Source organism: Hypanus sabinus, chromosome 14, assembly GCF_030144855.1.
Source record: "Hypanus sabinus isolate sHypSab1 chromosome 14, sHypSab1.hap1, whole genome shotgun sequence".
Classification (NCBI taxonomy): Eukaryota; Metazoa; Chordata; class Chondrichthyes; order Myliobatiformes; family Dasyatidae; genus Hypanus; species Hypanus sabinus.
In genome coordinates, this window is record NC_082719.1 from 97,718,234 (window position 1) to 97,744,819 (window position 26,586).

The 26,586-nt window shown below is 40.3% G+C and overlaps 1 protein-coding gene across 2 annotated transcripts in view; it reads right to left on the bottom strand.

Annotated features, from left to right (window-relative positions):
- LOC132405011 (WD repeat-containing protein 7) overlaps positions 1-26,586 on the bottom strand; it is a 574,145-nt gene that overhangs the window by 390,343 nt on the left and 157,216 nt on the right. For both annotated transcript variants that reach the window (XM_059989685.1, XM_059989684.1), the window contains one exon: positions 23,955-24,169. In XM_059989685.1, coding sequence (XP_059845668.1) covers positions 23,955-24,169 — 215 coding nt within the window. The remainder of the gene's footprint in view (positions 1-23,954; positions 24,170-26,586) is intronic.

Sequence of the window (26,586 nt, forward strand, 5' to 3'; positions counted from 1 at the left end):
TTATCCATTGTCAAGCTCCGGTGGGAATTGTGAGAAGTGACATTAATAATGAATGAGTAGCACAGATTGAAAACCTGAGATTGGGGGCAGTCGGACCACTCTGCAGGGAACTAAATAAGCACAGCACACTTCAGTATATTTTCCATTGTCAACAATTCCATTGCAGAAATAATATTTTGCACAGAATACTGTTTACTGGAAGCTCCATTTGGCAATTATTTATCTTGTATTCAAATGGTACTTCTCAAAGCGAAAGAAATCACATTAAAACAAAATCTGTATTTTTTTTAAGTGACATTCCTGCTGAATGGATGCTTGTGGTCTTATGCTGCTGGTAGCCCATCCACCTCAAGGTTCAACAATGTTGTGCACTCAGAGTCTCCCAGGGAACTACATCTGCATGAAGTGCATCCATCTGCAGCACCTTGAAGACTGTTAGGGATCTGTAGCAGTAGCTGGATGACCTTTGCCATCTACAGGAGAGTGAGAAGATCATTGATCGGAGTTACAGGGAAGAAGTCACCCCTAAGTTGCAGGAAGTGGGTAGCTGGGTAACTGTCAGACAGAATGGGACGGTGAATAGGCAGTTAGTGCAGAGCACCCATGTGGCCATTCTCAATAATAATAAGTATACCATTTTGGATACTGTTGTGGGGGATGACCACGCAGGGCAATGCCACAGAGACTAGGTTACTGGCACTGACCATGGGTCCGTGGTGCAGAAGGGAAAGAGGGAGAAGAGGGGAGCAGTAGAGGTAAGGGACTCAATAGTCAGGAGAACAGACAAGGGATTCTGTGGACATGAATGGGGCACCTGGATAGTATGTTACTTCCCAGGTGTCAGGGACAGGGACGTTTCAGATTGTGTCCACAACATTTTGGAGAGGGAGGGAGAGCAACTAGATGTCTTGGTACACATTAGTACCAATAACATAGGAAGGAAAAGAAAAGAGGGCCTGAAGAGAGAATTTAGAGAGTTGGGCAGAAAGCTGAGAAGCAGGACCTCCCGGGTAGAACTTTATGGATTACTGTCTGTACCATGCAAAAACAGGATAATCTAACAGATAAATCTGGCTGAAAAGCTGGTGCATGGGGTAGAGCTTCAGGTTCTTGTATCATTGGGATCTCTCCTTGTACAAAAGGGACAGGTTGCACCTGAACCAGTGGGGCACTAATACTCTCGCAGGCAGGTTTGTTAGAGTTGTTGGGGAGTGCTTAAACTAATTTGGCAGGGGGACGGGAACCGGAGTTCAGGGAGTCAGAATAGGACTGATAGTAATAAAAACAAAGATAGCGTGCAGTCAGACTGTCAGGAAAGGCAGCCATATGACAGAACAAAATTGTAGCCAGCAGGGTGAGTATCAGTGCATTAGGGATGCAGAGTCAAAAAGGGTAGCAAATACAGTACTCAAAGTGTTATATCTCAATGCACAGAGTATAAGAGATAAGGTGGATGATTTTGTTGTACTTTCACAGATTGTCAGGTATGATGTTGTCCTCATCACTGAATCGTGGCTGAAGGATGGTTGTAGTTGGGAGCTGAATAGCCAAGGTTACACACTATATCTGAGGGATAGGAATGGGGTGACGTAGCTCTGCTGGTAAAGAATGGCATCAAATCATTAGAAAGATGTGACATAGGATTGTTAGGTGTTGAATCCTTGTGGGTTGAGTTAAGAAACTGAAAAGGTAAAAGGAAACTGACAGCAATTATATACAGTGGCTGGGAAATGGACCACAGATTACCACAGGAAACAGGCATGTCAAAAAGGTAATATTATGGTAGTCATGGGAGATTTTAACATGCAGGTAGATTGAGAAAATCAAATTGGTAATGGGTCTCAAGAGAGTGAATTAGATGGCTTTTTACAGCAGTTTGTCTTTCACATTTCCAGCATCAGCAGATTTTCTCTTGTTTGTTAGGGGATCAGTTATACTGGATTGAGTGTAATGTAATGAACTGCAGGTGATTAGAGAGCTTAAGGTAAAGGAACCCTGAGGAGCTAATAATCACAATATGATTGTGTTCAATTCTGAAATTTGATAGGGAGAAAATAAAGTCTAATGTAGCAGTATTTCAGTAAAGGAAATTACAGTGAGTTGAGTTGGCTAAAGTAAATTGGAAGGAGCTGCTGTCAGGGATGACAACAGAGTAGCAATGACGTGAGTTTCTGGGAAAAATTAGGAAGGTGCAGAAAAGATGTATTCCAAAAACAAAGAAATACTGAAACAGCAAAATAGTACAACTGTGGCTGACAAAGGAAGTCAAAGCTTATGTAAAAGCAAAAGAGAGGGCATACAACAAAGCAAAATCAGCAGGAAGATAAAAAATCGGGAAGCTTCTAAAAACCTACAGAAAGCAACTAAAAGAATCATTAGGAGGGAAAATATGAAAGCAAGCTAGCAAACTATCAAGGTGGATAGAAAAAGCTTTTTCAAGTATATAAAAAAGTAAAAGGGATGAGAGTGGATACAGGACCATTAGAAAATGAGGCCAGAAAAATAATAACATGGGACAAGGGGATAGCAGATGAACTAAATGAGTATTCTGCATCAGTCTTCACTGTGGAAGGCATTAGTAGTGTGCCAGGTGTTGAAGGCTGTCAGGGAAGAGAAGTAAGCACGGTTACTATTATAAGGGAAAAGGCGCTCAAGAAGCTGAAAGACCTGAATGTGCAAAAGTCACCCGGATCAGATGAACTGCACTTTAAAGTTCTGAAAGAGGCCTAATTCTGTTCCTATATCTTATGGGCTATGGGCTATGGTCTTATGGACTGTTGTATGAGATAATCCTAGGAAATCTGCAGTTTCTGAGATACAGAAACCACTCCATCTGGCACCAACAATAATTCCACCATCAAAGCCACTTAGATCCCATTCTTCTTTATTCTGATGCTTGGTCTGAACAACAGCTGAAGCTCCTGACCATGTCTACATATACTTTTGCATGGAGTTGTTGCCACACAATTGGCTGATTATATATTTGCATTAATAAGATGTACAGGTATACCTAGCATACTGGCCACACAGTGTATTGCAGTGACAGAAAGTGCATGGCGATCCAAATATCTATATTTTCCAAAACCAAATTTGACTTCTTTAGTTGTGTGTCATATATGGCTTCTAAATGCCATACTACTGAAAATTATGAAAATCAGAAATCAATTCAAACGAAGTATCACAGAAGCAAAAACGTTGAATATTTCTCTATCCACAGATGCTATCGAACCTGCTGAAATTTCTCAGCATTTTCTGCATTTGCTTGCCAAGAGTTGTGCTTTTGCACAGTCCTTTCATCTTTCATGAGAATATGGAAAGCTGCCAGACCTCTGGGTTTTGTTTAATACACGACAATTCCTTACCTTGAAACTTTTATTCCTGACACTGTTTAGGAAATAATTTACTCAATGCAAGTCTCATCTCATCCAAGTTTTCAAAATTGGCACATACAAACCCAGCAATTAGCTTTCCTTCATCCCAACAATAACTCAATATTCACCAAAGAAACATGGTGATCAAAAAAGTTCACCATACAAATAGACAGTCTTTAAAAGTTTCTGTAACTACTATTAATCTCTATTAAATGCCATCAAATCCACTAAAATAAGTAGAGGATATAACAAACTATTCTAGAATCTGAATCTGAAGATACAAACTGCCATAATTTCATTTTCTATTCTTATTTCTCAAATAAGAATAGCACGGAAGATTTTATTTCATTGTATGTATATTCCCTATTGAGATAGAGATTAGCTTTATTTGCCATAAGTACAATGAAACAGACAATGAAATGCTTTGTATCACCATTCCTTGGCAAAAACTGTATCTCTCTGATTCACTCACATTCAAATGCATCAAATAGCATTAAACTGCTGCATTTGCTCTACAGATATGATGGAAATTCACTACAAAAAATTTCAGCCATTTATAATTTAAATACCATCCATCCAACTCTGTGACACTGAAACTTTATTGTAACTATACATTATGTATTCTATATGTTTATGTAACCATACACTTGATAATAAAATTTTAATTATTGTTCAAGATTATAAAATAATCAAAAATCTTATTTTTAATTTTTCTTTTGTATCTATTTTTCACTTTACTAAATGTAGTCTTTAACTACATTTATCTTCCAAAATTCCATAACTTGGTCCACCTCTGACACTTCACTCTCCTTCCTTGATCTCTACATCTCCATCTCTGGAGACAGACAGTCTATTGATACCTTTTACAAACCTGCTGACTCAGTTATCTTGACTATACCTCTTCCCATCCTGTTGTGTGCAAAAATATAATTTCTTCCTTTTATTTCCTCTGTCTTTGCCCCATCTGTTCTCAGGATGAAGCTTTCCATTCTAGAACATCTCAGATGTCCTCTTTTTTTCAAAGAAAGCTGTTTCCTTTCCACTACAATCGATGCTGATCCTGTACATCTGTCCTTAACCCTTCCTCCCATCATCATAACAGGAAAGGGTTCCCCTTGTTCTTACCTACAACCCCACGAGCCTCAGCATCCAGCACATCATACTCAGTAACTTCCTCCATCTTCAGCAGGATTCTACTACTGAAAACATCTTTCTCTTCTCCTAGCACCTCTCAGTTTTCTGTAGGGATTGTTCTCTATGTTATGCAACTCCCTAGTCCACTTGTTCATCACCACTGATCTCCCCCGGTAGTTATCTGTGGAAACTGGACCACCAGCCCCTACACCTCCTCTCTCACCATCATTTCTGGTCCCAAATCGTGCTTCCACATGAGGTGATACTTCACATGCGAGTCTATCTACTGTATGGAGTGCTCCTGGTGTGCTCTCCTTTACCTTAGTGAGATTGGACACCAATTGGGAGACTGCTTTGTTGAGCATCTTTACTCTATCCACCAAAAAAAGACATGATCTCCTGGTGGCCATCTATTACAATTCAACATCCCATTCCCATTCTGGAAAGTATATCTTTGACCTCCTCTACGGCCATGATGGAAATCAAACTCAGAATGAAGGAACAACACCTCATATTCTCTCTGGGTAACTGCCAAACTGATGCAATTAACTTCGATTTCTCTAGCTTCTGATAATTTCTCCTCCTCACGACTTCTCTCTTTTTCTATTCCCCATTCTGGCTCCCCTCTCACCCCTTCTCTTCTCCTCAAATGCCCATCACCTCCTTCTGATTCCCCTTCTATTTTCTTTTCTTCCATAGTTCACTCTCCTTTCCTATTTGATCCCTTCTTCTTCAGCCCTTTACCTTCTCCACCTTTCGCCCCCCAGTTTCTTACTTGTCCACCCACCCACCTTCCCCATCATCTGGTCTCACTTATCACATGCCAGCTTGTACTCCTCCCCCTCCCCCCACCTTCTTATTCTGGCTTCAGCTCCCTTCTGTTGCAGTCCCAATGAACTTGATAGAGATGTATAAGATGATAAGAGGCATAAATCAAGAGGACAGCAAAAAATCTTTTTTCCCTTGGTATAAATACAGAGGGAATGATTTAAGGTGACTGGAAGAAAATATAGGGGGGTATCAGAGGCAAGTTCTTTACACAGAATATGCTGGGTGCATGGAACACCCTGTCAGGGGTGGCAGATACAAGATGCAGATAGTTAAGGACCATTTAAGAAACTCTTTGAAAGGCAGATGGATGAAAGAAAAATGGAGGGCAATGGGGTGGGGGGGGAAATCGGTGTTAGAATGACCTTGGAGTAGGTTAGAAGGTAGGTACAACATCGCAGGCAAAGAGCCTACACTATGTGTTATTGTATGTTCTATAGCGAACACATAAAAACAAGACATTCTGCAGATGCTAGAAATCCAGCGCAACACATACACATAGAAAAATGGCGCATGGGTGATTAAAAAAAATTAGGGGACTATGCAGGAGAGAAGGGTTAAATTAATCTTAGTTAAAAGGCAAGAGACTACTGAGCAATACTGTACGTATGCCTTTATGTTTTTATGCCTTGAGCTTACTCAGATTCCAGACAGCCTGCAGAGGCTCATCTTCTGTTTCACACTTCCAGTATCTTAAAACACAATACATCAAAAAGATTAGATGGGCAATGGCAAGTCTAACTGATAGCCAATGCCATTAATTGACCAGTTACAGCAAATTGTGGAGGCAAAGAAAGGTGAAAAAACAGGAGGCAATTCAGTTTTCAAACTTCATACTAATTCCATTTCACTGAAAAACATTTCCCATCTTTCACGTGTACATCTTGCACGTGTGCACTATGGTGTGTTGCTTGCATAACACATGATGCTGGTCTCAGACAGGTAAGGGGAGGCCCATGTTCTTTCCGCTCAGCACTTTAGTGATGTAGAGGTAGAAGCAGTCACAATAGAAGACGGCTTCCACAACCCCAAACATCACTGGAATCTGATCAAAACGCCCATCTGCATACTGCACTTCATATATCGAAGTACTGAGTACAGGAGTTGGGATGTAATGTTGAAGTTGTGTAAGATGTTGGTTGAGGCTTAATTTGGAGTATTGTGTGCAATTCTGGTCAGCTACCTACAGGAAAGACATCAATAAGATTGAAAGAGTGCAAATATTTAATAGAGGCATACAAGATTATCAGGGGTATACACAACACAGTTTTCCTCTGAGGTTGAGTGAGACTACTAGAACTAGAGGTCATGGATTAAGGGTGAAAGGTGAAATGTTTAAGGAGAACACAAGGGGGAATTTCTTCATTCAGCAGGTGATGAGAGTGTGGAATGAGCTGCCAACAAAAGTGGTGGATGTGGGTTTGATTTCAACTTTTAAGAGAAATTTGGATAAATGCATGGATGGGAGTGGTATAAATGGCTATGGCCCATGAGTAGGCTGATGGGACTTGGCAGAATAATAGTTCAGCATGGACTGGATGGCTAAAGGGCCCATTTCTGTGCTGCAGTGGTCTATGACTCTATTCTGTCTGGTAATGCCAAATCCAGTTAGTGAGATATACAGCCTGATACATTTCCAGAGAACTGAGCACAAGAGGAATACAAGTACCAACACACCAGCCTTTCCACAGAGACATGAAATTTCTTTTCAATAAGTGAATCATTTCCTTTTACAAAGGCACTTCTAATATATCTTTTCTCATCCTTCACTGGGCAAAGAACAATAATCTCAACTTCTCCACAACATATGTCTCCATCTGTTGAAAGGATTTTATTCACATTTTTCGGCATCTACTCCAGGACTTTCATACTCTTTCTAAAATGCAGTGACCAGGAGTACATGCAATGTTCTGATTGACATCAGATTTTCATTTTGTGAAATATCAATTTTCAATATTATTTCCTAAATGTCAATCAACAGTACTGAATACATTTGGCCCACAATTAAGTAGACCCAATTAAAGAAAGTATGTGAAACAAGTATCCTTCTGCACACATCCTGTCTTTACTCCTCAAATAAGGTGTTTAGAATGGCCAGAAATAAATTAGACTTGTCAATAACCTCCTCTTATTACTACCATTGGGGAGAACATGCAGGAGCCTGAAGACCAACACTTTTTGGAACTGCCTCTTGCCCTCTGCCATTAGATTTCTGAACAGTCCCATGAACCCGGGAACACTACCTGATTGTTCTTTTTTTTTTGCACTATTTATTTAGATTGTAATTTATAGATTTTATGTCTTGTATGGTCCAGGAAAACTAATCACTCTCGTCCTTTGCACTCTTCATTAATTTTTATTGTAACTTTGATAATCTGCAATGTTTGCCTGCATGTTACTGATGTCACAAAACAACAAATTTCACATCTTAAATCTGAAATGCAAGTCACAATGCAACTCAGCAACAATAAACCACATTCTGATTCTGATCCTGAACCTGGGGGTAGAATTAAGCCATTCAGCCCATCAAGTCTGATCTGCCATTGTATCATAGCTAATTTATTATCCCTTTAAACCCAATAACCAAGAAGCACAAAACTTCTCTTTTTCAGAATTATGTATGCAATAAAGAAATCTCTCTCCTTTAGAATGAACAGCAACAATAACCACTGAAGTGGCTTTGTGTAGTTCCATATTGCTTTACCAAAGTCCAGGTGTGAATTATTCCTGAGCACTTCACACAGATTCTGAAGATTAAAAACACTGGCTTTATCTATCACAAGTACTTCCAAACATCAGTCCAACGATATACTAGCAGAAGCCTACAAGTGTCACAATTATTCCAGTGCCAACACAGTATGCTTACAACTTACTAACCCTAACCTGTGCAGTACATCTTTGGAACACGAGAGGAAAATGAAGCAGCCAGAGATCCACAGGGTCACAAGAAGGATGCATAAACTCCTTACAGACAGCAGCAGGAATTGAATCCCAATCGCTATCACTGGCCCTGTAAAGCATTATGCTAACCACTATGCTATTGTGTCACTCTGTATTACACTGATTCTGATCTCCAAATTCCCCCTACAATAACCCTATCAGCCTCAGGCCCATTTGACATCTTTACTCAAAAATAATGCTGCAAAAATCTTCTCAAAATAACTTTACCAGTTGTGAAACATCTTCTATCAACAAAACAGAGCTTTGGAAATCTACATTTTCATCATCCGAAACAACGTTCAGTATAATATGGGCAATCATGGTCTATGACCTTGATGGTTCTTGGCAAATTCTACAGAATGCATTTGCCATTGCCTTCTTCTGGGCAGAGTCTACAACATGGGTGACCCCAGCCATTATCAATACTCTTCAGACATTTTCTTCCTGGCATCAGTGGTTGCAAAACCAGGACTTGTGACAGGTAACAGATGCTCATACAACCACCTGCTCCTGTGCCTCCACATGACCCTGATCGGGGACACTAAGCAGGTGCTACACCTTGCCCAAGGTGACTTGCAGGCTAGCAGAGGGAAGGAGCACCTTAGACCTCCTTTGGTAAAGAGATATCTCCACCCTGTCACCCAATTGGTAACTTAATTATTATACTTTTTTTTACCCAGAGGAAATACTGAATGCTCCACTTAGACAGCACCCATGATCAGAATTGAACCTGAGCTTCTGGTACTGTGAGGCAGTGCTGCAGCAATCTCTCGTTGACTGTAACCAATTTTTATCAGTACACCTATTTAGATAAAAAGGGGACAACAAGGACCACATAACCACAAGAAACTGCAGAGTTGTAGAATAGCTCAGCAGATCATAGAAACCAGCTTCTCCTCAATGGACTCTGTCTATATTCCTCAGTGTGTCAGTAAAGCAGCCAGCACAGTCAAAAACCCCACCCACCCTGGACATTCTCCTTTTCTACCCTCCCCCATTGGACAAAAGATACAGAAGCAAGGTTAGCAGAGCTGGGACTTTTCTCTTTGGAGTGTAGAAGAATGAGAGAGGAATTGATAGAGGTCTACAAGATTATGAGAGGCATAGAAAGGGTGGATAGTCAGTACCTGTTTCCCAGGGCACCAATAGCAAACACCAGAGGGCATATGTACAAAATGAAGGGGGGGAAGTTTAGGGGAGACATCAGGGGTGTTGTTGTTGTTGTTGTTATTGTTGTTTTTTTTCCACAGAGGGTTGTGAGTGCCTGGAATGACTTGCCAGGGGCGGTGGTGGAGGCTAAAACATTAGGGGTATTTAAGAGCCTCTTGGACAGGCACATGGATGAAAATAAATGGAGGGTTATGGGGTAGTGTGGGTTTAGTACTTTTTTGTAAAGGATTATATGGGTCAGCACAACATGGAGGGCTGAAGGGCCTCTACTGTGCTGTAGTGTTCTATGTTCTAAGCTTGAAAGCACATAAACTATGCTCAAGGATCTCAGTTATAAGACTTCTGAATGGTTCCCGAGTACGATACTACGGACTCACAACCTTACAAGATACCTTGATATGACCTTCCATCTGCCTGTCCTAATAGGTAATCCTCAGGTTCCACACAAAGATTGGCACTTTGTCTTTGTTGGGCACTATTATTTTCCTACTTGCCTGTTTTTTCTTAATATATAATGTGCTTTGGGAAGATCCTTAGTCTTGTCTGTTCTTATTATTTTATGCCTCCTCTTTGCCCTTTAATCCCTCTTTCAGTGTCCTAATTGCCTTAAAACCTCAGTGGCTACTTTATCAGGTATAAGAGTTGAACCCGATGTAGTTTTGCTGTTCTACCCACACATTTCAAGGCTGGACAAGTTGTGCATTCAGAGATGCTCTGCTGCACACTACTGTTGTCATGAGTGGTTATTTAACACCATAAGACCTTAGGTAGACCCCACTTGGAGTACTGTGTTCAGTTTTGGTCACCTCATTACAGGAAGGATGTGGATGCTATAAAGAGTGCAAAAGAGATTTACAATGACGTTGTCTGGATTGGGAAGCATGCCTTATGAGAATAGGTTGAGTGAACTTGGCCTTTTCTCCTTGGAGTGACAGAGGATGAGAGGTGACCCAACAGAGGTGCATAACACAATTAGAGGCATTGATCATGTGGATAACCAGAGGCTTTTTCCCAGGGCTGAAATTGCGAGCACGAGGGGGCATAGTTTAAGGTGCTTGGAAATAGATACAAGGAGGATGTCAGAGGTAAGTTTTTTTTTCCACACAGAGTGGTGGGAGTGTGGAATACACTGCCAGTGAAGGTGGCAGAGGTGGCTACAATAGAGTCTTGTAAGAGACTCTTAGATAGGTACATGGAACTTGGAAAAATAGAGGGCTACGTGGTAGGGAAATTTTACACAGCTTCTAGTCTAAATGGTTGGCACAACATTGTGGGCTAAAGGGCCTGTAATGTGCTGAAGATTTTCTATGAGGCCATTTGGCCCATCGAGTCTGCTTTGCCATTTCTTCATAGCTGATCCATATTTCTTCTCAACCCCAATCTCCTACATTCCCTCTATATCCCTTCATGCCCTGATCAAATATGATCAACCACTGCCTCAAATATGCATAAAGACATGCTCCATAGCTGCCTGTGGCAACAAACTGCACAGATTCACCACTCTCTGGCTTAAGAATGAGGTTATGGAATACTTGGGAGACACAGGACACATAGGACAAAGTTAGCATGGTTTCCTTAAGGGAAAATCTTGTCTGACAAATGTAATAGAATTCTTTGAAGACATTACACGTAGGATAGATAAATGGGATGCAGTGGATGTTGTACATTTGGACTTTCAGAAGGCCTTTGACAAGGTGTCACACATAAGGCTACTTACCAAGTCAAGAGCCCATGGTATTACAAGGTTACTGGCATGGTTAAAGCATTGGCTGATGATTGGTAGGAGGCAGCGAGAGTGAATAAAAGGATCCTTTTCTGGTTGGCTGCCAGTGAGTAGTGGTGTTCTGCAGGGGTGGGTGTTGGGTCTGCTTCGCCTTATGCTGTATTATCAATGATCTAGATGATGGAATAGATTGTTTTGTTGCCAAGTTTGCAGATGATGCAAAGATTGGTGGAGGGGCAGGTAGTGTTGAGGAAACAGGAAGGCTGCAGAAGGACTTAGACAGATTAAGAGAATGGGCAAGGGAGTGGCAAATGAAATACAATGTTGGAAAATGCATGCCGTGCACTTTGATCATCGAAATAAGTGTGCAGACTATTTTCTAAATAGGAAGAAAATCCAAAAATCTGAGATGCAAAGGGCTTGGGAGTGCTTGTGCAGAACAACCTAAAGGTTAACTTGCAGGTAGAGTCGGTGGTGAGGAAGGCAAATGCAATGTTTGCATTCATTTCAAGAGGTCTAGGATAGAAGAGCAGGGATGAGATGTTGAGGCTTTATAAGGCACTGGTGAGACCTCACCTTGAATACTGTAAACAGTTCTCATTCAAGAAAAGATGTGGTGGCATTGTAGAGGGTTCAGAGGAGGTTCACAAGGATGATTCCAGGAATGAAAGAGTTATCATACAAGGAACATTTGATAGCTCTGGATCTGAATTCAGAAGGATGAGGGGGGAATCTCACTGAAATCTTTCAAATGTTGAAAGGCCTAGACAGAGTAGATGTAGAAAGGATGTTTCCCATGATGGGGGAGTCTAGGACAAGAGGGCACAGCCTCAGGATAGAGGGGTGTCCATTTAAAACAGATGTACAGAAACTTCTTTAGCCAAGGGTGGTGAACTTGTTACCACAACCAGCTGTGGAGGCCAGGTCATTGGGTATATTGAAGGCGGAGGTTGATAGGTTGTTGATTAGCCATGACATCAGTTACGGGGAGAAGGCTGGGGTGTGGGGCTGAGAAGGGAAAAAAAAAATCAGCTGTGATTGAATGGCAGAGCAGACTCGATGAGCCAAATGGCCTAATTCTGATACTATATCTCATGGTCTTAAAGGAATTCCTCATCTTCATTCTAAAAAGACACCTTTCTATTCTATGGCCTAATTCTGCTACTATGTCTTATGGTCTTGAAAGAAATTCCTCCTCTTCTTCGTTCTAAAAGGACACCCCTCTATTCTGTGTCCTCTGGTGTTAGAAACTCCCAGCCTAAGAAACATTCTCTCCACATCAACTCAACCAATGCCTTTCACCATTCGATAGGTTTCAATTTAGTCATCCCTCATTCTTCTGAATTCTTGTGAATACAAGCCCAGAGTCATCAAATGCTCTTCATATGACAAGCTATTCAGTCCTGGATTCATTTTTGTGAACCTCCTTTGAACCCTCTTCAGTTTCACCACATCTTTTCTAAGATAAGCTGCCCAAAAATACTCCCAAGTGACTTTATAGTGCTTTATAGACTTAACATTACATCCTTGCTTTTGTATTCCAGTCTTCTTGAAATGAATTCTAACATCGCATTTGCTTTCCTCACCACAAACTTAACTTGCAAATTAACCTTTAGGAAATCCTGCACAAGGACTCACAAGAACCTTGCCTCAAATGTTCGTATTTTCTCGCTTTTTAAAAATAGTCAACCTTTTGGTGTATAGTGCATGACCATATACTTCCTGACACTGTTTTCCATCTGCCACTTCTTGCCCATTCTCCGAATCTAAGTAGTCCCTCTACTTCGTCAAAACTCCCTGCCTCTCTACCGATCTTCATATCATCTGCAAACTATGCAACAAAGCCATCAATTCAATCATCCAAATCTTTACATCCATGATGTAAAGAGGATCAGTCCCAACAGAAACCGCTGTGGAACATCACTAGCCACTGGCTGCCAGTGCGAAAAGACTCCTCCCTTTATTCTGATTCTTTGCCTCCTGCCAATCAGCTACTGTTCTATCCATGCTACAATCTTTCCTGTAATACCATAGGCTCATAGTTTGTTAATCAGCCTCATGTTGAGGCTCAATGACATGGGATACAAAACAGCTGGGGTAACTTCACAGTTGCAGCCTTCCTGCACCTTCTTGCCATTGTGAGGTGTCATCATCTTCTGCTAACTCAACCAAAGTTTTCGCTAGATCACTGTTTGTCTACAACCTCCACCTTGATCTTGCTGACCCTACAATGTTAAGTGCCAGACAGCTAAACTCTAAATGACATTCCTCTCAGAATCTCAGAAATTCACAAACCTCTCCACCATGAAAAGGTGACGATATTAGGAAGAGAATGTTTATGTACACGCTTAATGAAATGGCAACTTTAAGAGAATTACAATAGATTTAGTTCATTTAGCTCAGTGCCACTTGCTCCTATATATAAACAAGTCACAAAATTATAATATCCAATTTGACTGAACTCAAGAGATTCTCTTGATGCTGGAAATCCAATGTAACATACACAAAATGCTAGAAGAATACAGCAGGTCAGGCAGCATCTTTGTAAATGAATAAGCAGTCAAGGTTTTGGGCTGAGACTCATCATTAGGACCTAATGAAGGATCTCAGCCCGAGCCCGAGCAATTTATTCATTTCCATAGATGCTACCTGACCTGTTGAGATCCTCCAGCATTTTGTGAGTTTTACTGTAATAGAAGTATTTTGCCACAAGGCAAACTCAAATACAGTTCTACAGTAATCATTTCTGTTCTCAATAACTACAGCTAATAGCGAATTCAGAGCCACACTGCTATTGCAAAACACAGGCACAATAAATGCCACTACTATTGGCTTATTGTGGATGGAACTGTTTTCATCCTGGCAACAGAATGAGAAGGAAAAGGATCTCATATGACAGATGTCAAGCAGATTAAGAAAAAGGAACCTTTTGTTCCATTAACTGCAGAATTTCCATCCTTAGCAATCTATCTAATTATGACTCAACTGGAGTGAAGTCTAATATTTGAAATGTTACATTAAATAATTTTATGAATTACTAAAAATGTACTTTCTTTTCTAAAATTCACTTTTTATTTGCCATTATGTTAATACTTAAATGGTATAAGTCCCTATGCAATAGATTACAAAATTTATATTATTTTACAGCAAATAATTTATTTTGTTTAAGGATACAAGAACATAAGAACACAGTTGGCTCTTGTTTGTGGATAAAGAAAAGGGCCTGAAGAATTGTTGAGGACCCCTGCAACCACGCCACAATCTGTTTGACCCACTGCTGTTGGGAAGGAGGTACAGGAGCATCAGGACTAGGACCGCCAAACTAGGAAACAGCTTCTTCGCTCAGATTGTGAGAATATTGAATACTCTGCCACCAGTGAGGTCTCGACATTAGGACAGCAAGCTGTTTACTGCACACTACATAGACTTTCAATTATGTTTTAATAACTTACATGTTGTAATAATTTGTTTTATGTGCATGTCTGATGTATGTTTTGTGGGTGCACTATAGTCCAGAGGACTGTTGTTTCATTTGGTCATATATATGTGCAGTCAGATGACAAACTTGAAGCTGAAATTAGAAATTCTTACACGTTATTGTATAAATAAAAAGAAAGCCAAGCAAATCAAATCAGTAATCTCATTGGCAAGTTATTATATTATTCGATGTGAATCATTCCCGGAATTTACAAATCATAAGTACTCAAAAGATTTTTGGAGACATCTTTATAGTTAAGGTTACATCTAACAGTCAGGTCAGCAAAAAAAGTCTTTGGCTGCAGCTTGCCATTACTGCAGGAGTTGTATGTGTCCAGGACAAAGACGCAAGCAGAAAATTCATTGTGGATACGACTCACCCAGCAAACTACAATTTCCAAAATCTCCCTTCTGGAAAGCATTGTATGGCTAATAAACACGAACTTCATGCCATTTTAAAATTTCTTTCCCCAGGCAGTTAATCTGATCAACCCATTCTATTATCTTCTCCCCTCCCCAAACCCTCCATCTATAATTCACTCAATATACTGCACTCTAAACACTAAAACACTTTTTATAATGTTGCTTACACTACAAATACTTGCTGGTGTTTTGTACTTATGCACAATTAATTCCACATCTGTACTTTAACCTCTAACTTTACTTTTATATCATTCTTTATTTTGTCTTAAATTGTTGAACATTGCTGTCTGTTGCTGCAGACCACAGACCACAGCAAATTCCTTGTAGAATGCAGATGGCAAATCAAGTCAAGTCAAGTCACTTTTATTGTCATTTTGACCATAACTGCTGGTACAGTACATAGTAAAAATGAGACAATGTTTTTCAGGACCATGGTGTTATATGACACAGTACAAAAACTAGACTGAACTACGTAATAAAAAAAAACACAGAAAGCGACACTAGACTACAGACCTACACTGCACAAAAACAGTGCCGGAATTACAATAAATAATAAACAGGACAATAGGGCAAGGTGTCAGTCCAGGCCTCAGGTATTGAGGAGTCTGATAGCTTAGGGGAAGAAACTGTTACATAGTCTGGTCATGAGAGCCTGAATACTTCGGAGCCTTTTCCCAGACGGCAGGAGGGAGAAGAGTTTGTATGAGGGGTGCATGGGGTCCTTCGTAATGCTGTTTCCTTTGCGGAAAGCTGGGAGATAAAGGTTTAATAGCTGAAATGAGACAGTAAACTGATGAAAAACAAATACAGCACAGACATAGTAGGATAATTCAGTTAAAAAGCAGTACCAGCCAAACAGCTAGATGCAAAAGTGAGCAAATCAGGAAGTAAGTGGGATAATGAAGGGGATAATGAACAGAAGAATCATGAACAGGGAGAATCAAAAGTGAGAAAGTTCAAGAGGAAGCAGCAAGGATATGTGGCGTGTGGAGTGTCTGCACTTGCACGAGAGAAATTGCCCACACAGACATGCAGTACATATCCAAGTGCTGACAGACAACTATGTTAGCGTCCATTTAGCAGCACCTGATCTCCAACCATTTCGGATCCCTTTGCCACTGAATGCAGACCTCACTGTCTACTCTTTTACCATAGGAACGGCAGCAAAAATGCCTGTCCCAGGAATTTAGGCTAACTGGCATTGACTTTGTCACTCAAAGATATGATAGGCAGATACAACACATGCAAAATGCTGGAGGAACTCAGTTTGTCAGGCAGCATCTATGGAGAGGAGTGAATAGTCAATATTTCAAGCCAAGTCCTCAAATGTTTAATCTTCTCCATAGATGCTGCCTAACCTGCTGAGTTCCTCCAGCATTTTGTATGTGTTATGTGTGATATCAGCACAAAATTCACCAAATCCACTGCAAATGCTTGCCAGCATCCTCTGATAGATCAACATACCGGCATTGGTCAGCTTTTACGGGCAGCCTGCATTGTCTGTATGCTCAACACCAGTCTCCCAAACTAGACATTCTAGACACAGATCTGTAATGGTACAAGATTCCCACATAATCAAACAGGAATGTTCCCAAAGCCTCCTTGAGTCAAAAACGTAGCACCTTCACAATTCATTAAAATCTGTGGCCAGGACTGCTCAGCGTGGAGGCACATAGTTCCTTAAGTCCACGTGTTCAGATAAAACAGAAGGTCAGCGTAATGGTGAAAAGACCTGATTTAAGCATCAGGGTAGATTGAAAAAGTCATGGCGTCAGGTGCAGAGCTGAGGGACAGGGTGGAGTTCAGCTCGCTGCTCAGTGACGTTTACTCATCTCTGAGCTAGCTAAGGCTGTGATCTGCAACGAGTGGGCTCCTGGACTGGCTGCAGTGATGATTCACTTCAGGGCTGTGAACTCAAGTTTTGTGAACTTCAGTTCTGAATGCTATTTGCTTACTCTTTATTGTTTGCATGGTTTGTTCTTTTTGTTTTGCAAGCTGGGGTCTTCTTTTTAAATAAGTTCTATTGGGTTTCTTTGTTTGGTGACTGCCTGTAAGGAGATGAATCTCAAGGTTGCATACAGTATACATACTTTAATAACAAATGTACTTTGAACTTTGAATTTTGCAAGAGGTGCATGACCTCCTACCCACTCACACTGTCAGGCAACTCTTTCCCTATGTCTACTGGTTGGTTCCACATTGGTCTAATCAGTCAACTCAGTGGAAGACATCAATAAGGACGGACAACTAGCCTCTTGAACAATCTGAAATCATCTTTGAAATCGTAAAGATAAGAATTTTCAGCCCAAAAGGAGCAAAATTTCAGGCATGAAATTGCACACCACACAGTACTGGCATGGATTCAGGAAATCTATACTGTATCCTGCATTTTTTGCATGAGGCTACAGTAGGTATCTTTATGAAGCTCAAAGAAAATCAGGCAGAGTGCAAAAAAAATGTGCATTTTGTACAAATGTGCAAATGTACACAAACTTTATTAATCCTTTATGCTGAAAGTCAGAATTATATCACACTCCACAAATGCTTTAGTACAAATTTCAAGAAAATTCTAGGGTATTATTCACAGTCCTGATCATCCAGAGTATTTTGCTTCAGAAGAATTATGATACATGGAAAATACATTAGGAAGACATAGGAGCAGAAGTAAGCCATTCAGCCCATCGAGTCTGCTTGCCATTCAATCTTGGGGTTGATTTACTTTCCCTCTCAATTCTATTCTCCTGCCTTCTCCCTGAAACCTTATTAATCAAGAATCTATCAACGTCTGCTTTAAATGTACCCAATGACTTGGCCTCCACGGCCGTCTGTGGCAATGAATTCCACAAATTCAACACACTCTGGCTAAAAAAATTCCTCATCTTTATTCTAAAGGGATGTTCCTTATATTCTGACAGTGTGCCCTCTGGTCCTAGACTCCCACAACATTGGAAACATCCTCTCCACATCCACTCTATCCAAGCCTTTAAATATTTGATAGGTTTCAATAAGATCCACCCTCATTCTTCTAAAGTCCAGAGAATACAGGCCCAGAGTCATCAAATGCTCCTCATATGTTAATCTTTTCTCTCCCAAGATCACTCTCGTGAACATCCTCTGGACCCTCTCCAATGCCAGCATATCCTTTCTCAGATAAGGGACCCAAAACTGCTTAAAATACTCCTAATTCATCTGACTAATGCCTTAAAAGGCCTCAGCATACTAAGCAACACACACATACTGAACATACTGCAAGACATACTGAATATATATCTCCAGCTGCATAGGAGGTTGCTGCATATCCAATTTCTGTAGTAAACTCAGAATTTTAAGATAAAATTCAAATGAGTGCAGGACAAGTATTATAAGGAAAGAAAGGATTGTCTGTCCATGTTCAAGAGTTATTTTCTTCACGGTTAATAGGTTTCAAAACAGAAGAGAGACAACTAAACCAGTCTTATTAGAGAAAATCATGTAGCTATTGGAGCACTCCCAAAGCATCAAATGAAATATTATTATTCAAAGATTCAAAGTACATTTATTATTAAAGTATGCAAGCAGTATACAACCCTGAAATTCATCTTCTCCACAGATAGCCACAAAACAAAGATTACAATGAAATCCAAAGGAAAACACCAACCCCCACCAAAGCACAAGGAAAAGAACAAATCACACAAACTGCAAAACAAGCGAGAAACACAGAATAGAAAACATCAAACTACAGCCTAGAAATGATCAGTTTAGCTCATACAGATTGCTGAAACTTTAGATTTCACTGACAACTTGCTGTCAGCTAGCTTCAGCTAAAATGTATTTGTGGGGTCATTACAATTGGTTCTGGTGTTTAATATACAGAATCACCAGGGTAAGGAGATGTAGAAGAAAGTAGCCAGTGTTCTTCCTTATTCACACGACTCCCACAAAGAGCATAGTTTAGCATATCTGAACAGACAAACAGGATCATGTCCTTTTTTGTTTCACTGTAAAGTTAATTCAAATTTGCTTTTTTTTCCAACTGTATTAATTATAGGCAATCCACACATGAAATAAAATCAAATGCATTTAAGCCAAGAAGAGGAAAGTTTAAAGGAGATGTATGGAGCAATTTTTTTTCCCCTCACACAGAATGCAGTAGATGCCTGCAGCAGGCTGCTGGGCAAAGTGGTAGAATCAGACACAATCATGGTGTTTAAGAAGCTGTAATGATTATGCAGGGAATGGAGGGATATTGATCATCCACAAGCAGATGTGAATCTGTTTCATTCATCATGTACAGCACAGTTACTGCGGGCCGAACACTGCTCGGCTGCACTGTTCTGCTCTATAAAGTCAGTATAATCTTCCTGACCTATAAAAGGCATGTAACACATTTTATCTTTCTTCATTCATTAATGTATTTATTTTGTTTAGATACAGCTCAAAATAGGCCCTTTCAGCTCTTTAAGCCTCACCACTCAGCAATCCCCCAACTTAATCCTAGCCTAATCACATGAAGATTTACAATGACAAATTAATCTATCAACCAGTATGTCTTTGGGTTGTGGATAGAAACCAAGAGCATCCAGATGAAACCCAGGCTTGCACTGAAAAGAGTTCTGCTAACCACTACGCCACCATGCCACCCACACACTCAAAGGTATTATATTACCCACTTAAAACTCATTACTTACTGGTCATTTAACATTTAAAATTTTTTAAATTACTACCCAAACTGAATGTCTACATATATTTCAACATAATATTTAGGGAGAAGACATTAAGATCTAGAGAAAATATGCTAGTATATCCAGAGTATTAAATTCAGATTATTAAAAAAAGAAAAACATTGATGCTCCCACCCTGTTACCTGTGAAGAAGCTATCCCCTTCTCTCCATTCCCACTGCATTTCTTAGTGCTTTCCACAGAGATTGCTTCCTAACTGACTCCTTTGTCCAATCATCCCTCCCCACCAATCTCCCTCCTGACACTCATCCTTGCAAGAACAACTGCCTCACCTGCCTCTACACCTCCTCTCTAACTAACATTCAGGGTCCCAAACAGTCCTTCCAGGTGAGAGAACACTTCACCTGTGAGAGTCAGCCAGGTTAGACTACAGTACCCAGTGAGACCTCCTGTACATCGGCAAGATGCAAGGTAGATTGGGAGATTGATTCACCAAGCATTTTAAGTTCCATCTGCCAGAAAAAGCAGGATCACCCAGCGGCCACGCATTTCAGTTCTACTTCCTATTCTGAAGTCAGTCCATGGCCTTCTCTACTGCAATGATGAGGCTACACTCAGTTGGAGGAACAACACTTTATATATTCCCTATGGGTAGTCGCCAACCCAATGGCATGAACATTCATTTCTTGAGCTTCCAGTAATTGACCCCCCCCCCCCACCCCTAGGGGCTCCTTCACCATTCCCCATTCCCATTTCCCTCTTTCACCTTGTCTCCTTTCCTACCCATCAACTCCCTCTGGTTCTCCTCCCACTTCCTCTTCTTCCATGGCCTTCTGTCCTCTCCTATTAGATTCCCCTTCCTCAGCCCTGTATCTCTTTCACCAATTAACCTCCCAGCTCCCTACTTCACTCTTCCTCTCTCCTGGTTTCACCTAACCTTGTACCTCTTCCTCACCTCCCCCCACCTTCTTACTCATTTATTCAGTCCTGATGAAGGAACTCGGCCCAAAACATCAACTCTTTTCTCTTTTCTATAGCTGCTGACAGGCCTGTTGAGTTCCTGCAGCATTTTCTGTTTATTATGTTGATCTTGTGTAATGCTTAACCATATGAGATGCCTATACAGTACATTTTTTCTAATATTACATTCTCAGTTTTATTGTAATAATATGGTTTTTGAGAATAGGGCTCAAATTTGTACAATTAGCAAAGTGGGCATTTAAGTAGCTCTGTTCTTCGATGTTAAATATGAATTGTATATGAATATTTAAAAGGCAATTGAAGATTTGAAGTGTTGCGAGCAAAAGATTTCATTGCACCCCAGTGTATATGGCAATAAAGTATCTGATCTGCGTAACCACATTTATCTACTTGTATATGATAGTGCTCCTTCAACATGTGCATTATACATAGTGCTACCATTATAAGTCCCACTTTTATTTTCTATGTGAATTTTTAATAGTGCTGTTTTACTACACAATTAGAGTTAATAGCATTAGAAATGGCAAGCACGACTCAGGTTTCTACACATGAGAATTTATCATCTGTGGGGTATAGTGCAGCTGCAATGGTTTTTATTACCTGCGTGGTGACAATTATGACAATGAAGAATTTATCACTTTTCTGAAACAGAGATGTAAACACTATCGAGGATTCTTCAGTATTACTTTACAAAAGTTGAAACTAGTATTGAAAGCAATCTCCAAAATAAATAGATAACTTGTGGTTGAAAGGGGATTCCTGTGTCTGGAACATATTATAAACAAGGCTTTTAAAGAATAACTTAATAAAAATAGTTTACAGGAAGCTTACGGGTTACTAGCCAATGATTTGGATTTTCAGCATTTTAAAGAGAATCATTGTGGAAAATCAAAAGCATGAAATATTTGTTGAATTATTTGAGTTGAGCCATTATTTCAGAATGAATTTGAGCTTTTTTATACGTCAAATCCACAGTTAGCTGAATTTTTTAATTGAATGTTAAGTATTTACTTTTAGTTGCCTTTAAATAGAATTAAACTGCTCAGTGACTTCTGGCTAACAAAACAAGGAAAACAACAGCCTTTTTCCAGTAAATGATCATTGCAAGTAATAGTCCATAACTTCCCTTTGGACTTGAAGGCAATTCCGAAGTGAGGCGAGGCGCAGGCCCATTGCCAAGAGCGAGGATGACAAAGGTTTGATCATTTTAAGCACCAGGCCAAATCGAAAAGGTTGGTACAGGTCGAATTGAAGTGGCGAGGTCCAGGCTCCAGTCGTTCAGGGCAGGTGAACCCTACATTTAGATGGAGATTTAAGCGCAGGGCCGAACCAGAAAGGTCAGGTACTGGTCATTTCTAATGACCAGTGTGCCCAAAAATCTTGTGCTGTGCAATATTTTTGGCCAGTGACAACAACATGGCACATCAATAATTTCTGCAATAAAAACAGTATAAACAAGCCAGCAATTTAAATTCCTTTGCGTGCTAGCAGCAAAAGATGTGTGCACGCACACCTTAGAGGAAACACTGGGTACAAGCTGAATCGAGGTGGCGAGGTCAGGCCCCAGAGGTGATTGAACGGGATGCTTGGATGTTGATTTAGGCACTGGGCCAGATTGGAAAGGTCAGGGTGTCTGGGTCCGAGGCGGGGGACAGGCTGCTCCACCATGTTTACTCAGAACGTTATTCGTTCAGAATGCTATTTGCTTGCAGTTATTGCTTGCATGATCTGGCTCTTTCTCCCCACTCTGCACATTGGGTGTTTGATAGTCTTTTTTTTTAAAAAAAATGGATTCTTTTGGGTTTCTTTGTTTCATGGCTGCTGTTAGGAGACAAATCTCAAGGTTGTACAATATATACATACTTAGATAATATACTTTGAAACTTTGAAATTTGATCATGGCTGATTTATTTTCCCATAGCTCCATCCTCTTGCATTCTTCCTGTTTATCTAGATTATCTGTTTATCTAGTTTATCTGTTTATCTTCTTGTTTATCTAGATTTTTCCCAGAATCCTAAAATACTGACATTTCTAAGCACCTTCCAAATTTCTTTCCACAATACCTAGTCTTATTTCCCAAGCTTGAGTTCTCTCTCTGATTTGTTCTACATTCTGCTGTAATGTCGACATTTTTAGTTCATTTATTTTTACAAAACACCTTTTTATGTTCACAAATGTACTAGTCCTGGGCTAGTGTGGATCCAAGAGATTGAACAGACTCCTTCTCTGCCACAACACACTTAGTGGCCACTTCATTAGGTACACCTGCTTATTATTACAAATATCTAATCAGCCAAATCACATGGCAACTCAATGCATTAAATCATGCAGACATGGTCAAGAGGTTCAATTGCTGTTCAGACCAAACATCAACATGGGGAACAAATGCGATCTAATTGACTTTGACTGTGAAATGATTGTTGGTGCCAGGCAGGGTGGTTTGAGTATCTCAGAAACTGTAGATCTCCTGGGATTTTCATGCACAACAGTCTCTAGAATTTACTGAGAATGGTGCAAAACACAAAATAAAAATCAGTGACTGACAGTTCTGTGGGCGAAAATGCCTTGTTAATGAGAGTGGTCAGAGAAGAATGGCCCCAGACCAGTTCAAGCTGACAGTAACTCAAATAACCACGTTACCACAGTGGTGTGCAGAAGATCATCTCTGAACAAACAATACATTGAACCTTGAAGTGGGTGGGCTATAGCAACAGAAAACCACAACAGGTTCCACTCCTGTACCTAATAAAGTGGTCATGTAGTTTAATAGCCAACTTATCATGTGATAAGGCATGTTAACTACCCATTTCCCTCCATAAATACATCCAGACCCACTGAGCGGGAAGCATATTAGTGCTGCAGTTAGCGCATCACTTCATAGCGGCATCACACATTGGTTGGGGTTTAATTCCCACTGTTTTATGTAAGGAGTCTGCACATTGTCCCCATGACAGCACCAGGTTTCCTCCCATATTCCAAAAATGGACAGATTAGGATCACTGAATTGCAGCAAGCCATCGGCAGTGTGGCGACACCTGCATGCTGCCCAGTACAAACCTTGCTGATTTGATATGACGGAAACAATGTATTTCACTGTATGTTTCAATGATTTGATGTACATTTGACATATAAAGCTAATCTTTAATCATTTCCTCCAGGATTTTTGTGCATTGTGACAGCCAGATTTTCTAATATAATCCTCCAAACTAAAGGCACAGAGGAAATGACAGAAGGATTTTGTAATACCTTATCAGCAGCTTCAGAAGCCAAAAGGTTGGTGGCAAGTGTCTGCAATTTGTGGTGCGCCATATGTTTCAACGCTGTGAGGCTCCGTCGAGTCATGGCTTGTTTAAGGTTGACTGCCGGATGACTCAAGGTATCTACAGCAGCTGGAACAGCTTCATCACAGGCATTCAAGATTTCTATTGCAGTTATTCCCATTACACAGCGGTCTAATGCACCTGCAGACAAAAAAAGCAATAATTGTAGTGCAGTAATTTTCAATTGCCATTAACACGGACAAAGGATTGCGGAAATGCAAACAAGCACAGAATGGTAATAGATACTGAGTATTTGCCTACTGTGGAAGATGACCACAGTAAACAAATTCAAATAACTCATTTAAATGTGAACTTGTTTGCTTTTCCCCACTCGTTCCAGTTGATACAGAAGCCTGAAGGCACACGCTCAGCAATTCAGGAACAGCTTCTTCCCCTCTGCCGTCGAAATCCTAAATGGACTTTGAAGCTTTGGACACTACCTCACTTTTTTTTTAGTATACAGTATTTCTGTTTTTGCACATTTTTAAAAATCTACTCAATGTATGTAATTTATTTATTTATTTATTTATTATTATGTTTGATTTAATTTATTTTTTTCTCGCTCTCTGCTAGATTATGTATTGCATTGAAGTGCTGCTGCTAAGTTAACAAATTTCACATCACATGTCAGTGATAATAAACCTGATTCTGAGTTTAGCATTCAAATAAAATATGCAATGGACCAATAAAAGTATTATAATGCAAAATACCATGTGTCCCTTTCACATATTCATTTTCCCAAATAACCAGACTAAGCTTGCCCGAAATCTTAACTCTGCACACATAACAGTAACTCAAAAGTTCAAAGTAAATTTATTATCAAAGCACAATTACATCACTATATACTAGCTTGAAATTCACTTGCAGGCATTCACATTAGAACAGAAAAATACAATGCATTCAACGAAAAACTACATTCAAATAAAGCCTGACAGACAATGTGCAACAGAAGACAACATGAGCAAATAAAATATAAATAAGTAAGTAAATAAATTAGACAGAGAACATGAGTCCTTTGAAAGTGAGTCCATAAGTTGGGATATCATTTCAGAGTTGAGGTGAGGGAAGTTATCCACACTGGTTCAGGAGCCGGATGGTTGAGGTGTAATAGCTGTACCTGAACCAATTGGTGTGGGACCCAAGGCCTCCTTTCCAATGACAACAGCAAGAGGAGAGCATTGTTCAGATGGTGGGGGTCCTTGATGATGGATTCAACTTTCCAGTGGCAGTGCTCCTTGTAGCTGTGCTCAAAGCTGGGGACGGCTTTGCCTCTGATAGACTGGGTTGTGTCCACCACAGTTTGTAGGCTGTTCCGCTTTTGTGTTCCCACACCAGGCAGTGATGTAACCAAGTCAGGATACTGACTTGTATCCATAAAAGTCTGTCAAAGTTTTAAATGACATGCTGAATCTCGGGGGATCTCTAAGAAAATAGAGGTGCTGCTGTGCCTTCTTTGTAGTGTCACATGTGTGCTAGTCCCCTGATATAACGCCCAGGAATTTAAAGTTGATCTCCTAATGACGACTGGCTCATGGACATCTGGTACACCCCACCTAATATCATTTCTTCCATCACTATCCACAAGTTCCCGATAGTCTTCCTTGCTATCGACTACACCCCCACTCTTAGTGATCCACAAATCCGTTGATCCTGTTTACCACATCATCCAGATTGTTGATATAGATGATAAACAACAACGGACCAAGCACTCATCCCTGCGGCACACCACTAGTCACAGGCCTCCAATCAGCGAAGCAAACATCTACAACCACTTTCTAGCTTCTCCCACAAAGCAACGTCTAATCCAATTTACTAACTCAACCTGAATGCCAAGCGATTAAACCTTCCTGACCAACATCCGATATAGATAACATCTACTTCACAGCCTTTAGCAGCATTCCTGGCAACTTTCTCAAAAAAGCTCTATAACTGGTTAGACACAACCTATTATACACAGTGCCACGGTGACTATCCAGTTCAGTCCAAATACTTGTATATTCAGTCACCAAGAATAACTTTCCTATGACTGATGTCAGTCCCAACAGCCTATAATTCCTTGATATATTCTTAGAACCTCTGTTAAGCAGCAGAACAATACCTCTGGTACTCCACTTGTCACTGAGGACGATTTAACCATTTCTGCTAGGGCCCCTGCAATTTCTGCAGTTGCCTCCCGCAGGATCCGAGGGGACACCTTGTCAGGGTTTGTCCATCCTAATTTACCAAAAGACAGTAAACACCTCCTCCTCAGTAAACTGTACAAGATCCATGAACTCCATGCAGCTTTATCTCACTTCTATAGACTCCATATCTGTGTCCTGATTCAGATACAGATGCAAAAATCAATTTAAAACCTACCCCATCTTTTTTGGTTCAATGCATAGATTACCATTCTGATCTTTCTGAGGACCAATTTTGTCCCTTGCTATCCTTTTGCACTTAACATATCTGTAGAATCCCTTAGAATTCTCCTTCACCTTGTGTACTAAAGCAACATCATGCCTTCTTTTAGTCCTCCTGATTTCTTTCTTAAGTGTTCTCTTGCATTTCTATTACTC